Source organism: Anomalospiza imberbis, chromosome 8, assembly GCF_031753505.1.
Source record: "Anomalospiza imberbis isolate Cuckoo-Finch-1a 21T00152 chromosome 8, ASM3175350v1, whole genome shotgun sequence".
Taxonomy (NCBI): domain Eukaryota; kingdom Metazoa; phylum Chordata; class Aves; order Passeriformes; family Viduidae; genus Anomalospiza; species Anomalospiza imberbis.
Window position 1 is genome coordinate 15124032 of NC_089688.1, and position 16209 is coordinate 15140240.

General features: G+C 46.0%; 1 protein-coding gene across 10 annotated transcripts in view; it reads left to right on the forward strand.

The window, feature by feature from the left end:
- The window catches only part of NDST2 (N-deacetylase and N-sulfotransferase 2), a 139021-nt gene that overhangs the window by 119138 nt on the left and 3674 nt on the right, over nucleotides 1-16209 (forward strand). For all 10 annotated transcript variants that reach the window (XM_068198497.1, XM_068198493.1, XM_068198495.1 and 7 more), the window contains 9 exons: nucleotides 3590-3677; nucleotides 3853-4007; nucleotides 5506-5691; nucleotides 6092-6220; nucleotides 10557-10739; nucleotides 11538-11634; nucleotides 12782-12905; nucleotides 14375-14549; nucleotides 14780-14950. In XM_068198497.1, the coding sequence (XP_068054598.1) occupies nucleotides 3590-3677; nucleotides 3853-4007; nucleotides 5506-5691; nucleotides 6092-6220; nucleotides 10557-10739; nucleotides 11538-11634; nucleotides 12782-12905; nucleotides 14375-14549; nucleotides 14780-14950 (1308 nt within the window). The remainder of the gene's footprint in view (nucleotides 1-3589; nucleotides 3678-3852; nucleotides 4008-5505; nucleotides 5692-6091; nucleotides 6221-10556; nucleotides 10740-11537; nucleotides 11635-12781; nucleotides 12906-14374; nucleotides 14550-14779; nucleotides 14951-16209) is intronic.

Genomic DNA, 16209 nt, shown 5'->3' on the forward strand with positions numbered 1-16209 from the left:
TCTTTGCAGATCTGTCAGTGAGATACAGATATTTAATGTACTGCAACAAAAGGCACAATTCTAAATGGTTTTCCCCTAACATTTGCTTAAAAGTAAATATTTATTGTAATTTGTTATTAAAAAGCCTTTTTTAAAATGATGGGCATTGAACACCAGAATGAAGCTTAGACATTTTTACCATTGTATCCAAAAATGTGCCTTGGAATGTGGTTTTCTGTTGCTTGGGCCTATAGCATGGCTGCCACAGTTAAGTACTGAAGACCTCCAAAAATACAGGTTGTGCATGGCAGTGAATGCTCCAATAGACTGTGAAAAGCGTGAAGCAGGTCTGGCCTTGATTTGGCTTAAAAATTCCTGTGGCCAGAGCTGGGAATCTCTTTGGGGACCCCATCAGTGCCTTGCTGGGGTGAGCCTTACAGAGCTTTAGCAGGGACCATAGCTGGGGCAGGGACCTTTCTGCCTAGTTAGTGGGCAGGCTTGTATCTTGGAAGGCTTTTTGAAAGAAAAGATAACAATAAAATATAAAAACAGATAAAAAGGGATGGATGGATGGATGGATGGATGGATGGATGGGCGGGCAGTTTTCTAGGGAAATAAAGTCTGACTTTTAGAGGTGGGGGATAGATAAAATGCTAGCCCTCTCTCATACCATGTGAGCAACTGAACTGCTTAAATATGCAAATGAAGATCTGTTCACATCTGGCTGGCTGTTTTCTCTCTTAAGGGGTAGCCTGCTCCACAAATCTTGATTGCCTTTTGTTTGAGTCTTAGAGCATATTATGGATACAAAAGAAATACCTCTTGAATCGCCTCTTAGATATGGTTAGTACTATCGTATTCATCTTACTTTATGAAAGAGAGTGCAGAGAGAAGTGCCATCTTCCAGCCTGTTCTCACACCTGCATTATTGCACCTTATTACAGCTTACAGACCTCATGGAACCAATGTGGAACCAGGGAACATGGAATGCAAAATGTGTTGTAACAAATGTTCAAATATTGGCACCTTAGTCTCCTTTATCCTGTTTGGGGGAAAGGCATTTTTTCAAACATGTGCCACCTTACAGCTGTGACTGTGACAAGGACCCAGCATCAGCAGAGGGATCGCACATGATTAACAATAAACTTGCCAGAAAGCAGGACTCCATAGGACTCCACAGACTCTGAATTTCTGGGGCCCCCATAGTTCCTCCCTGTTCCCTCCCTGCACACAAAGGATTGCAGCCTGCTGGAGCAGGGCTTTTTGGGATTTATTCTCAGACAGATGTGTTGTCATGGTAACCCCAGCCAGGCTTTAAATCTCTTTCTGTGCGGAGGAATGCTAAGCCTCTTAACCGCTGTCTTTCCTCCCACCACTTTCCTACCCAAGCTTGGGGAACTGATGTGCCTTTCAGGGCAGCAGAGGGAAATGTTGGGGCTTGGGACAGCTCTGGAGAAAGAAAAGAAAGTGGCACTTTCCTGTCTGAATTACTGGGTGATGTGTTCAAGGTGCTGGTCCCAAATTTGAAGTGATCTTTTAAACCATCATCTGGACAGACAGATGTTTCTCCAAGGAGACATGCACAGCTCTTAGTCTGCGCTCCCTGCTGTGTGGGGTGAGTCCCAGTGTCTTGCTGGGCTACATAAGGGGGACTTGACCTCCCATTGCCTGTTCTGGGTCTTGTATTGCAAAGTAGGATTCAGCCATCAATGTTGCTGGCATGTCAGTTTTTAAAAACACTGCCTGTATTTGTGATAGGTTCTGGAGATCTCGCATGCCTTGCATTTATCGAATTACTGTTCTTGGGTGGGGACTGAGGTAAAGATATGGTAGGCAAGTGGTCATGGAAAAGCTGAAATCTTTGAAATTTGTCCCAGGCTGCATTTGGTGTCAGTGCTGTGTGGATGTGGGAATGAGGAGCAGGCAATGAAGTGTGTCTGTAGAGAAAAGTCTGAAAGCTTAGTTCCCTCATAGAGAAGCATTCGGAGTGTCTTGCAGCACTGCACCTGTAATCTGTCTGTCTTCCCATCTTGCCATGGTCATGGACTGCCTGCCTTGAGTGTAAAACCACTCAGCATATGTTTGTGGTGAATGGGTGATTGAAGTGAATTATAGCAGCCTTTTAAAATTAATGTGATGACCAGTGTTTGGTTAACACTGGTTTGATATAGCAGTGACAGCAGTGATTTGTCAGGTTATCCATAAGAAGTTGGTGTCAAGGCACCTCCATGGAATGAGAGTCTGTCTTTGTGAGTGCACGTTCACAGCTGCGGGAGTGGTGCACCCAAACAGTGCCTACAGAGTGTGAGCTATGTGAGGGCACCTTGTGGTACTGTTTTGTGCTCCTTGGGCTTGGGGAAGGGCAGCTGATGCAGGAAGATCTGTCCATCTTCCCTACAAAGTTTGGTAGGCCTGTGTGCTTTCCCCAGAATTACATTCTATGTTTCCTGTGTGATTACGTCCATCTGAAGTCTGCTGTTGAGAGGCCATCACCTTCACCTTCGTGCAGCCATGGATCCATTGCTTTCTGAGAAAAGCTATTAAAATCTAAATAGCCCAGACAAGGATGGAATCTGTCACCTGCCAACAGCCCTCCTGCCATCCCCTGTTTGACTGGGAATTCTCCCACAGGGAGATGCACCAGTGACACTTCCCCAAAGCGCACAGGTAGCAGCAAAGTGTTCATCTCACAGCTGCACTCTTTTTATCATTTTCCAGTAGAAGAAATTTGACTAGAATTAGTTTGTGTCCTACTTGTCTGTGACACACTAAGCCTCTGGGCTTTGCTTTTTTTCTGTCAAGGCTGTGTGCTGTCTTACTCTGTACACTGCTGGACCCTGAGGTTTGTGGCACAAGGCACCTTCTCTTTGGTTAAAGCAATTACTTTGGAAATTTAAAGTAATCACAAGTGAGCATGAAAGAACCTGTAAGAGATGTGTGGATTGTGAATGTTGGCTTTCCCAGGTTTTCTTCCCAGAATCGAGGAAACTTTTTCTGCTACAAAATTTTGGCACTTTCAAGGGAACTCAAAGTCAGGGAAACCTCTCTGCTGTGGCAGGATTCATTGCATGAGTATTTCTGAGAGTCCACCTTTCCTCTCCAAATAAAAGCCCCTCCCTTATTATCACTTAGTTAAGTGATATTATTGACTTTTTTTCCTTCATCTGTGCACCATAGGCTGCCCCATCCTCCTTTTCACTAGCACATAGACTGAGAAGGGGTAGAGTTTCATTAGCAAAGTCCCAGCCAGCGTGGGTGGGGAAGGGAGCATTGAGGCTGAACCTGTAAAATGCAAATAATCTGTTGCTTTCAAGTGAGATTTATTGTCCTTTTGCCTTAGCACAGACACTCTGGGTCCCTCACATTGGAGACATGATCTGACTGTGGTTTTAAAGAGACATCATTTAGTACAGCAAAACTACTTCAGGTCAAGGCTGTGTATGAGGAGCACTTATCTGATCTGCTCCACTCCACTCCAAGGGAAACAATGCCTAAGCCCCATCTCCTGTGACACCTCTTCAGACTCAGCTGGGCACCAGTAGAACACTAAGTCATGTTACGGAGGAAAAAATATTAATTTAAACATTTCTTTTTCCTTTTGTTCAAACAGGCTTTATTGAGCACTCAGAATAAGCTGAGAACTTTAGTCCCAAATTTCACCTTCAACCTGGGCTTCTCAGGGAAATTCTACCACACAGGTAAGCCCCTGACACTCCTTTGTCTCAGCACCTGCATACAGCCCCCACCTTGGGGTGTGTGTCATGTGTAATGCAATAGAGGGAGCATAACTTCGAAGGGGATTAGCCACTGCTTTTAAACACTGAGCCCCTCTTCTGCCTTTTGATTTTGCACTTCCTTTTCTGCTTTCTATAGGTACAGATGAGGAAGATGAAGGGGATGACATGCTGCTCAAGCACAGGAAAGAGTTCTGGTGGTTCCCTCACATGTGGAGTCACATGCAGCCTCATCTTTTCCACAATGTCACTGTGTTGGCTGAGCAGATGAAGCTGAACAAGCAGTTTGCTGTGGTAGGGAACATTGCAGTTTATTTACTTTACACTGCTAATCCTTAAACATTTTTCTTCTGGAATAGCTGTTTGGACTGCACTGAACCCAAATCTAGTCTAGTATTTCAGCTGCATTTCTGGCAATTTCTGGAAGTTCAAATTGATATGTGCCTTCTGCTATCTTGAGGCAAGAAACACCATTCACATGTTTGCCTGTTCCATGGAAAATGTTTCCCAGCATCTGCATGGCCCCAGGTAGCTCTGCTACATTCCAGGGTGCAAATCCCAAGGCTCTTGTTTCCTGAGTTGTGAATTTGTAGCATTACCATCCAAATGCAATTAATTTACAAACTCTGGCAGTGAGCAAGCATTTCCTTTTCCATCCTTATTTAGTGTGGTTCTGTAAGGAAGTCACCTGGTGGTAGTATAAAATGCTCTGTCTGCTAACAGCCCTTCTTCTGGCCTTCCAGACAATGCTGAAGGAAGTTACTTATCTAGGAAGCACAGAGGAAGTTGCCTGGGTTTTGGCAGAGGAGGGGGAAGCCCTGAACATCCTGCATTGATGGAACAATGTCTGCTTAGTTCTTACAGCTCAGAGTTGAATATAGCATACATGTTTCACTGAAAAGAAATGTCCTCTTCACCTCTACTTTGGTGTTTTTGATGGTAATCCCCTTGGGAATAACAGGCTGCTGTCTTCTGTTCCTGTGACACACATAGATTAGGAATGGTCTTGAATGCAGAGCACAGTCACAGCATTATAGAAACAATTTAGGCTCCTCCTTTTCCTGGTTAAATAACAATGCAGTCTTTTGCAAAGAGAGACAAAGCACAGAACACAATTACAGATATTTAACATAAAACAGGCTAGCAGTCAGAAAAGGTTATTGCTTCATTTAGGGGCTCTGGTTTTATCATATACCACCAGGGCAGAACTGTCATCATTGATATTGTTACCAGAACCATTTAGTGGAATTAAAACCCCAGAAATTCAGAAATTTCCTGTAATTTTAATGTAGCTCCAGGCCCCATATCTTCACCTGCAATAGTCTCTTCCTCCTTGTCTGTTTTTCTTTGAATTGCTAGAGACAATACAGATCCCAGTCATCTTCCTTTCCTCTATATCAGTTAAGGAAATTTTGTTCTCCTTCTCTAGTGACTCACATCTAGGCATTGTGGGAGTGAGATGTGTCACTTAACAGCATTGATTAGTTTGTAGTAACCAGGGAGCCCGACCTGAGGGTTCTGAATTAATCTGATCTGTCACAGCTGCAAGCAACAAGACCATTCTTACAGCAGCTGTTACCAGTGCTGAATGTCCTTGTTGGTACAGAATCGCCCCGATAGTTCTACAGATGCATAAAGCAAGAACTACGAGCAGTATTTCAGGTTTCCCAATCCAGAGAGTTTCCGTGTTCCTCTGTCATCTTGCTCCAACTTGAATGCTGTTGGTAAACGTGATCCTTATTAAGGCTATTATTTAAATACCAAATTATCAGGCTGTGTATTCTGCTTCCAGGAGCATGGGATTCCCACAGACTTGGGCTATGCTGTAGCCCCCCATCATTCTGGGGTTTATCCGGTCCACACACAGCTCTATGAGGCATGGAAATCTGTTTGGAGCATCCAAGTAACGAGCACAGAGGAATACCCACACCTACGGCCTGCCCGGTACCGGCGTGGATTCATCCATAATGGAATCATGGTGAGCACAGCAGAGCCCACTTGCCTGCCCAGGGAATGGTCTTCTCATGACCTGCATCAGAGACATTAATCTTAATATCACCATTGTTTCCAAAATCAGTAAGTGAGGCAAAGAAGAAAAACTTGGCTAAGGCCAGTTCTGTGTTTCTCAGAACAATTCAGGGGTCAGTACTGAATGGAGAGCAAAACCAGGCCCATCCAGACGAAACTGAAATCCCAGTGGCTTGTTTGCAGTGTGATGAGTTAACTGGTTGAGAGGAATAGCAAGAGTCCTCTGCACCTATGTCACTTACACCCCTTACTCTTTATATTGATTCATAAAGTGCTGCTTTGACTCATTCTCACACAGATGCTGCTGCATCTGCCTCTTGTCTAACTTTGCTTTTTTCTGATATTGCCAGGTTCTGCCTCGACAGACCTGTGGTCTTTTTACTCACACTATCTTCTATAATGAATATCCCGGTGGCTCAAAGGAGTTGGACAAGAGCATTCGTGGTGGTGAACTCTTCCTGACGGTGCTTCTGAATCCAGTAAGTTCATCTGAAAGGGGAATTTGTGCACAGCTGTCCCAGCTTATGTGCCAGATATGGGAAAGGACTAGATCTTGTTGGAGATTCAGTGTCACCCCCATCACAGTGTGGGTATCTCCAGTGTTTTGCTAAGGAGATGTGAAATGGAGGTCCAAGGAAGTACTTGCTGGTTAATGATGCTTTGCTTTACACGCTGCCAGGGGAGCATCAGTATTGAGTGTGTCGAGAGCTGCAACACTGAGCAGACAGAAACCAGCCAGGGTGACATGCTGACCATGGGCCATAGCACAGGGGGTGTTACCTGGACCGCTCTGTCTTCATGAATCACAAGTGAGATGTGCCTTGGCTCCTTCTGTTCCATGCACATCTGCTGCCTGCTGGCTTCTCCCCTGGCCTACTGATAAGTTTTGTTCACAATAATTGCAGGCAGATCTGGGAGAAAGTATGTTGATTCTGGCTGGTGTCCTAGGGGGGAACCCTGGAGTACCAGTGCCAGTCCTTGAGTACTTGTTTGTGGGATTTTTTCATACAACACCAGTGACTCTGTTCACTGTGATGTTTTCTTTCATTCCCTCTTTCTTTTGCACCTTGATTGCAGGGTTGAATATGCAGCTTTAGCCACTTTTGGTCAGGGCTGTAGAAGACCAGCAAACCAGAAAATCAACCTTTTTCCATCAGTGACCTTATTTTTTCCTTTGTCTCTTGCTTTTTCTAGTGTTTAGTAAAACTGATAGTGAAAAAACCCTCACAGTGTACTCTGGGTGCACCAGACAAGACAGGCTGTAGTTGATAAACAGACCTGGTGTTACTGAAGGTTAGCCTGTGATCAGCTCTGGCTTGTGTAGGATCTGCAGAAGCTGTGGGTCTAGGACAGCCCCACTAAAAAGCTGTAGGAGTTTATACTTTCACGTCTGGAAGCCAGTCTTCTGTCCCTATTGCCTGAGACAGAATTGTTTTCTTTACACACCACAAGCAAACCTTCCTGCTTGATAGAAGTTTGGAGTAAGGAGGAGGTTGTTCTTTGCATTACATTTGGAGTGACCAGTCAGATGGAAAGAAACTGCTTTTTTCTCTTGACAATTTCTTTTCTGGGCGTGTGTTCCCATATGCTGGGTGAATTGCACCTTGCCCCACTCTGTAATTGTCAAATCTTGAAGCATGCAGAAACAGCCTCTGTGAAAGTAAAGGCTATAGGTTTCTCCTGGAAAACAAGTTGCTAGGCTGTAATCCAGAGATCTTTACTGATCTCGGAGACTGTGCCAAAGAATTAATAGAAACATAGTATCTAGACCTACCCAATAAAATTTACTGATAAGATGTGATGGTCAAAGCAGCTGGCAGTAATCTGTGATCCAAATATAATTTGGGAAAATTGTGTTCTGGTACAGGATGAGCTTATTTGCCAGATTTACTGTTGGCTCTTTGTGGTGACTTAGAACTCTTTCAGGCGCTTTCGGATGCTTCCCATGTTTACATTTCTGCTTCCTTTTGGCAGTGTAGCATTTCTCTGTGTCAGAGCAGAGTGCTGTGCTCTAAGCTCCTCTGGTGTTTGCACAGTGACTGAGACCTTGCATTCCTCCCCTTGCTTATAGAGCCATCTCAGGGGCCTGATAGAAAGCTGGCCAGCTCTGCAGCCCCAGCAGTGATCCCTAGCAGACTTGGACCAGGCTCTTTCAGTCCTTTCTGGTGCTTCCAGCTCCCGTTAAGTGACGTGGAGGAGTCTCCAAGCCTCTGTGTGTATGATCAACTCCGCAGTGCAAACAGAAGATGTTTGATCTTCTGACTAGTGAACAAGGTCTGATGTCAGAATAGCTGTTGATCCTGAGCACAGGCTGATTGCTTCCCACAAACACTTCTGCTCACACTGTGCAGGCTGGTTACTGCTGTGCCCACAGCTGCTCTTATTGCAAGGGTGCTCATATCCTTCTGTTTCTGTATGCTAGGCTCTCTGGGACCTTTGCTTTCATCTTTCCTCAGTGTGAAAGAAGGGAAATCACAGCACACTGACAGTAGAAGGGAGGGGAGAGGAGGGAGGTGTTACTTCCAAGTCAGTCTGCAGAGTCAGTGGGTGTGGATGGGAGGGAGGGAGATGGCCCTTGAGTGTAGCTTATGTCAGAAGTAGTGCTTGGAGCTGTTCTGGCAGCAGTAGCTGTCATGGGCTAGAGCAGGCTGCCAGGCCTTGTTAAACAGTGCACATGTTACGGGCCATGACTGCACACTCAAAAGTCCAGGGAAATGGCTCATCAGCCGAGTTTGTCTTTTCTTCTTCCAAATCCAGTTGCTTGGGACTGTTTGCAGGTGGCAGCATTACCTGTGTGAGCCATTTTACCAAATGTAGTCAGTCTTGAGACACAGTTGCTAACTTGGAGCACGTGCAGGCTGGTTTTTTATTCTGGAAATCTTGAAGGGGGTCCCAGGTGGTCTCCTTTGTCTTCCCTCCTGTGGTATTTGATTTGTGCCAGTGAGCCAGACTCCTCATGCAGCAAATTTTTCCTCTACATATTTCACAAGCAGGTGAAAGAGATGAGGCATATTTTGCTGTCACAGAACCTTCCTGATGTCTCCCAGAAAGGGACAATATACAACATGAGATGCATCCTTTTGCCACCATGCCTTGCAGTTACACACATCTTTCTGTCCTCTGCTCTGTGTTGTAGTTAGCACATCCTTCTTACATAACAGCACCGAGCACATGCTGCTCTTTGAAGTGTAGGTGCCAGAGCCAGAAGTGTAGGCTGGCAGGGCCTCTCTGTCAGCTCAGTAGGGAACCAGAAGTGAAAAAGTCACAGGCAGACAAACATGATAAATCTTGTTCTCCTCTTACTTTCCATGTGTCCCAGAGTCCTACCAGTGTTTTCTGTTGCTTACCCAAAGATGCTGGGTTGTGAGCACCTTATGGACAGAATTAGATCTGTTTCATATGGTCTTGGGGATGGCTCAGGCACAAAGAGCTGCCTTCTATCAGTACCTCTTCTCTTGCTGAGACCAGCCCATGGTGACACTGGGCAGAAAACTGAATGCAGACTTCCTCAGTGCCACCAAATGTCTTCATCCCAAGACCATCTGTCTCCTGCTTCCCCATTTTGTTCTTTTCCTACTGTGAGTGGGAAAGCCATTCCTGCCCCCTGCCAGGAAAGCCTGTCATTGCCTCCTGACCTTACCTGGTGTCACCAGAATTGAACCCAGGACTGTACAGCAATGGGTACCCCTGCTGTGACTGAGGTAATTTTCCCTCCCTGCACTTGCAGACACTGGACAAGGAATGCTAAATCAGCCATTCCTCCACTGGCCTCAGTGTTCTACTTTTGTTTTTCTAACTTCTATCAGTGATGTGGTTTATGTTTCACAAAGTGCCATTGTGTTATGGGCACTGGGATGCTGAATTCCATGGGACATATCAAAACCATACACTAGAGTTAAGCTGACAAGAGTCCTTCGCACTCTTTTCCAAAAGTTAAAATAGTGAAAAACTGACAGGAGGAAAATGTATCTGCTTGAGGGAAGAGATGGCTTGGCACAACAGAGATAGTGCACAACCCCCTGAGTGCTGCAGTGCTGCCATGGCTGTTGAGTGCCACTTTGCCCATGAATATTAAAGTTTGGCAGGACTTTTTTCAGGGGCTGCCTGTGCTGAAGGTTCTTGCTGGCTAAAAGTTACCAGCTGGTGTCTGTTTCTAGGACAATATCCTACTGCAGTATCTCTCTACAGTCCCTGTTCAGATCCCCAGACACACCTGTTTATATTTTAAAGTGGGAGTTACCAGTTTTTCCTTTACATTTGAGATGTCAGCTCCAAAGAAAATGAAAGCTGATGGGCTGTGGGCCCAGAAAGGACTCCTGTGACAACCATCCTTGTGCTGTGTGGCCTGGCCTGCAGCATGGTGCCCCCTCCCTGGCCTGCTGCCCTGCCGTAGCAAACTCTGCAGCTCAAGAGGTTGCCCTGGTTGTGCCTTGGGGAGGGGAAGGGAAGTTCCTGTTTTCCCATGAAAGAGGCTTTGCAAGGTTTTTGACTAGTAGGTAGTTATTGACTCAGCCTTGTTCACCTAAATGTCCTAGAGCCACTTGAATGGGATTTTGAAACTATTCTGGACTCAGATCCAGGGTTCAGTTATCATGACCCTGCACCATTCCTAGGGATTACTGAGAGGTCTGTGACCCTCCTCCCCTGAGTTCTTCTTGTTTTCCAAGCACTGTTTCCTGGCAGATGGACATTTGTCAGCCAAGACAGCCATGGCAGTCTGAGTTGTGAACAGCTTCTTGCTGACCATGGAATCAAGCTAGGCAGAAACAGTTCTGTTACCTATTTACCAGTATCCCATGTCTTTTTTATTTTCAGATCAGCATCTTCATGACACACCTGTCCAACTATGGGAATGACCGTCTTGGACTGTACACTTTTGAGAGCCTGGTCAAGTTTGTGCAGTGCTGGACCAACCTTCGCCTGCAAACATTGCCTCCAGTCCAACTTGCAAAAAAGTACTTTGAAATCTTCCCGCAGGAGAAGAATCCCTTGTGGCAGGTGAGAAGGCAGCTTTTACTGCTCCTAGTGACGTTGTAAGAGGTGTATCCCACATTTGAAGTGTAGCAAGACTGCTGATCCAGAGTGCAGCACGGTAAAGCATAAAGCTTTTATGTTTAAATTTGTGGCTTCAGGCTGCCTGTGGCAAATGGCAAGGTGGAAGGGATGGGGAGTAGGAGCAGTAGGACACAGTCACAGTGTGAGCTGAGGAACAGGGATTGACTGTCATACATGACCGGGGTCCAGCTTGCAGGCATTTGGGTCATTAAAGGGCTTGTATTAGAGCAAGCTGCTGTGAAATGTAAAGTGTGCAAGCAAGAGCCCTGGTTCTGGAGGAGCTTGCAGGCATGTTAATGTGATTAATCTCAAAGTAATTTCACACTGCAGAATTCATGTTCATTAAATAAAAACACGCTTATTCCATTTTATCCCAGTGCAGCAACTCTCTGCATGGTAATGAGCAGATGAAATTAGCTGAAGGTGATAGAGTTGTCTGTTTGCCAGAAGTTCACAGATGCTGAGCTGTGCTGTCATGGTGGCTCAGCCCAGGATGGCTTCATAGGGCAAGGCCTGTGGTTAACACTCTCAGAGGGACTCTGGATCCTGTGTCACTGGAGCTTTTGAAAGTAGTCCCCAGTGTTTTTACTTAATACTTGATGCCTGGCAGAGCAGCAGTGTGGCTCTGAAGTGTTCTTCATATGCTAATAGCATTTTCCCTAGAGGACTGGCCCTTCCAGCTTTTCCTCCCCTTGCCATTACCTTCTGTGGTAATGCTTAATCTCATCACTTGTGCTGCAGAATCCCTGTGATGATAAAAGGCACAAGGATATCTGGTCGAAAGAGAAAACGTGTGATCGACTCCCCAAGTTCCTCATCGTGGGACCTCAGAAAACTGGTAATGTGAACACTGTTACATAGATTGCAGCTTCCATTTCACTCTTGCAGAGAGCTGGACAGGTCCGTGCTGTAGAGCTGCCAAATGCCACAGAGGACATTTCAGATCATCTCAGATATGTTCTAACCTAAATCTGCAAGTCTGCCAGTACTTTTCCCCCCTGGCACTGTGCTTGGCTTGCCCTACCTGTTTTGGCTTTCCATGTAAGCTCAGAGAACCTGTGACCTTAGTGTATCACAAACAGGCTGTCCGCAGGACTAAGCACACACATGTAGCAAATGCTACAGTGAATGTCCCCTAGTGCTTTTATTGCTGCGGATCTGTGTACCCACTGCATGCTCCATGTCACCGTCATTGGGAGGGAGAGAAACGCCTTTGTCTGATCTCTGTCACCACCTGCTGTGGCATTGTGGTTGGCAGTAACATAGCTGCACATACTCTTATGTATAAGGGCGAGTTCCCTTCTGGGCTGCAGAGAGCAAAATCTCTTCAGCTAAGACCAGGTCTACAAGCCTTAGACCTGCCTTTCTGTGTAATGCAGTGCAGCAGCAGTACCAACTATCCACAGCCAATGGTGATCCTGGACTTGGAACAAAGCTCGTCCCAGGAGAGCTGCTGTCCCCTGGCTGTGTCACTGGGAAGCTCTGATAGTGTGTGTGCAGCATGAGCCCACGTGTATCATGACTCAGGCTGGTTGCAGGTGGCTCAGTAATAGCAGGGTAAAGGGAAAACATCTCAGCAACATACAGCAAAGGCAGGACAAGGCATCTCTGGTGGAGTTCTCACCCCAGGACACTAATGTTGCCCCTAGCACACCTCCTGCCCAGGCCACCTCTCATGTGTCAGGTTTGCGTTCTGCCACGTGACAGTGTGGCTGTGCCACTGGCATGGGAGTAGCTGACATGGGTGGCAGCTGTCTTGCAAAGGAGACAATTCAAAGCAGCTGCATGAGTTAAAATGTGGATTGAACTTGACTGAGCGGTGCTTGGTATCACTGCTGTTGTAACCTGCATGAGCTACAGGGTTGGTCAGCTACAAAGAAGAGGAACAGCCCATCTGGGAACTGTTTCTTGCAGTGTAGGTAAGCCTTTAATTCACCCAGAGCATTATGTGTGACCCAGGTCCCATTAACTGGTTCCTGTTGCAGGCACAACAGCTGTGCACTTCTTCTTGACCATGCATCCAGCTGTCACCAGTAACTTCCCAAGTCCATCCACCTTTGAGGAGATCCAGTTTTTTAATGGCCCCAACTATCACAAAGGAATTGATTGGTAAGAAACCTGACACATGTTGCCTTCTCCCAGGTATCTCTGTATGTCCACCTTGTCCCCCTTAGCAGCTTCTCTGTTTCTGAACAGCTGTTTTTCCTTGCTTTGCTCAGTGCATGCTTTCTGTTTTCCTAGTAACCCAGCTGTGTAGTCCCAGGAGCAGCACAGGTAGTTTCTCATTTTACTGACTCTTCTCCAGGAGAGTTGTAGGCCTGATTTAGCTTTAAAAATTCAGCATGTCTTTGTTGAATGCACTGCCATCATGAAGTTACTTTTACTTTGACATGCAAAACAGACAGCAGTGTTCTCATTACAAAGTTCTTCATGGTTTCAGAGTTAAAACATAATACTGGAGGGGACAACCTCCCTGCTATTGTTCTCAGGCCTTGACACTTGGAACCACCACTGTGTTCCTTGTGCTGGCTACAGTATCCATATGCATACCTTGGAGTTTACATGTAGAAGTGTCCACCTGGCAGGGAAATTCTAGTGTCACCATGGCACTATTATGCCACTGTGTTTCCAGGGAGAGAAAGTTTAAAGGTGTTCCTTACTCAAAGCAGTAGCTTTGGCTGACAGTGGCACTGGCCTCCCTTGTGTGTGGCTCTGAGGGATGAATGTGTGGCACAAAGGCATTCTGGGATTTCTTTACCCAAGAGTTGTGGGACATGGACTTCTCTAATCATTTAGGGGACTTTTGAAAAGATACTGGAAGATGGTTAGTATTTGAGCAGAGCTCACACAAGTCAAGCACTACAGAGCCAGTTGCACTAGCTGACAGGTCAGAAAGTGAAGGTTTCCATGCACATCCCCTGGAAAAGTCCTCCAGATTGATCTGAGTGTGGCATAGCATGCAAGGGGAGAATCTTTGTATTTAACATGGAATTTGCATTTGCTGCACAGCTTAGATTTGAGCACAGATCAGCCTTCCAGTGCTTCCTAGTCCCTAGCCTGCCTTACCCTCTTACCTTGTTAATCAAATATCTTACAGTTTCCATGTTACTTATTCAACAAGCTCCTGTGAGGCAGGGCAGAGCTCTTTACCCTGCACCTCAGCTATGGACTGAGGTACAAAGAGACAAATGCTTTAGACAGGTTTAAGCAAGTGGTTGGTGACAAGGCAGGCAGACAATTCTGACTTTACTCTTGGACAAAATGTTTTTCGTGCTAAAGCTTGCAACTGGGACCTTACCCTCAGGTATTTCCTTCCACTGCCCGGGGACTCGGGGAACACACTCTCAGCAAAATACTTTCTTACCTTTGTATCATTTCTCAACTTTCTTTGTCATGTGCCACCACCCCTTTTTGAATCACAGCTCTGCTACATCTGCCCTCCTTTGTTCATCCCCTGCATTCCTGGGGAGGTGGAACTTTGCTGCAGCTGTGTCTCTTGAAGATGAGTAAGGGCATCGTGGGGCTGTACCTTTTCTTGTTGGGCCATGCTGCTCACCAGCATCCCATCTGTTTGGCAGGTACATGGAATTCTTTCCCATTCCCTCTAATGCCAGCACAGACTTCATGTTTGAGAAGAGTGCCAATTACTTTGACACAGAGGTGGTACCAAAACGTGGTGCAGCCCTGCTACCTCGAGCCAAAATCATTACTGTTCTGATCAACCCTGCTGACCGAGCCTATTCATGGTATCAGGTAACTTCCCTGTGCTGTGCTTGGGGGTAAGGGCCACAGAGATATTTCAGTGGGGGGAGGCAGAAAGCCCATGGATGTGCTTCCCTGGAGGTGGCAGGTTCCCTGCAGGGTGTGGACAGATTCACATACAGAGGCTTTGGTGGGTGGCTGTGCTGAGTCATCGGGGTCTGCACTGAGAAGTGTAAGGCAGAATCATGTTCCTGCTCCTGAATTCAGCTTGTGTTTTTCAGCACCAGCGTGCTCACAATGACCCTGTGGCACTCAATTACACCTTCTACCAAGTGATCTCTGCAAAATCCCAGGCCCCGCAGGAGCTGCGCAACCTGCAGAGCCGATGCCTGTTCCCCGGCTGGTATTCCACTCACCTGGAGCGCTGGCTGACCTACTATCCCTCTGGGCAGGTAGGAGAGGGTCTTGTGGAGCCCCTTGCAGGTTTAGTGTGGAGGAGAGGGGAACAAACTGATTCATGAGCATGTGCTCCCCCCATAATTTTAATTTTACCTTCTTTCTTGTCTTTTGGAACAAAAGCCTTTCCTTTCTCCTGTTATGAGTGGGTAAGAAATCAGGCTTGAATACTCCAATTTTGCACTTTATTGTATTTGTAAAAGGAAATGAGTGCAGGAGGATACTGTGGTCTGCTAGAAAGCTCCTCAGTACTGGGAATTTTAGCAAGAACAGCAGTGTTAGCACTCCCTTCCTTTCATCTTGGCAGTCTGCAGTCCAGGGACCCTCTTCAGGCCCAGAAGGTCTTCAGCCACTTGCTGTGGTTTTGTTGCTTTACAGAGAGGCTCGTGGACTCTGCCTCTTGTTAGTTCCCATGTTGTGAAGTCTTCAGCTGTCTGCTGAAGGGAAGGTTTACTGCAGAGATGTCAGGATTCGGTGTTTTGTATATAAATTTGCAAAAATGCAAATGAATAGATGGCGTGGACTATTTCGGTCTCTAAATTGTGAAGAAGTTTCTAAACCGTCTAAGATATCTATCTGTCTATCTATCTATCTGTGATTACTGTGAGTCAAGATATGTTTTTTCAAGTTCTTTCTCCTGCTGGAGTTATTCTTAAGACAGTCTGTAATCCAGCAGAGCTTTATAATGTCCATTTGGTCTCTTATTCTCTGCCCCAGCAGCAGAGCCTGATCTGTACATGACAGATCTGTCAAGACTAAAAGAGAGATGGTAAAGCATTCTTAGCCTTGTATCTCATTGCCTTACTGTTGCTGTGAGGAATGATGGAGCCAAACACACACCTCCTTGTTCTTACTGCAGAACAGTCTTCAGTTCGTGTGATTATTGCTCCTTTCTGTTTTTTGGAGTAGGCAATTTATTAGCACCAGTGTTGTTACTTGTATGACATCTAACAGGAGAATACCTAGCACAATGGCTGCTGACAGAAAAAAAAAAGGTTTCCAGAGACAATCTGTACATGCTGCTGCTGGGCCTTAGTGCTTAGTTACAGGGCATTTGGCTAAAGACAACTTTATTGAGCAAAGCCTGTCATGATGCACTGTTATATATGGTACTTGTGGCCCATATCGTAACTTCTCTCTCTCTGGTGACAAATGGGCCACATCCTCCTGCTGTGTTCTAGAACAGACAGATTTTGGCTGCCTGTACTCACAGGCCAGGGCAGTTAGAAATGGAAGAAGCTCAGAGGTGTCAGCA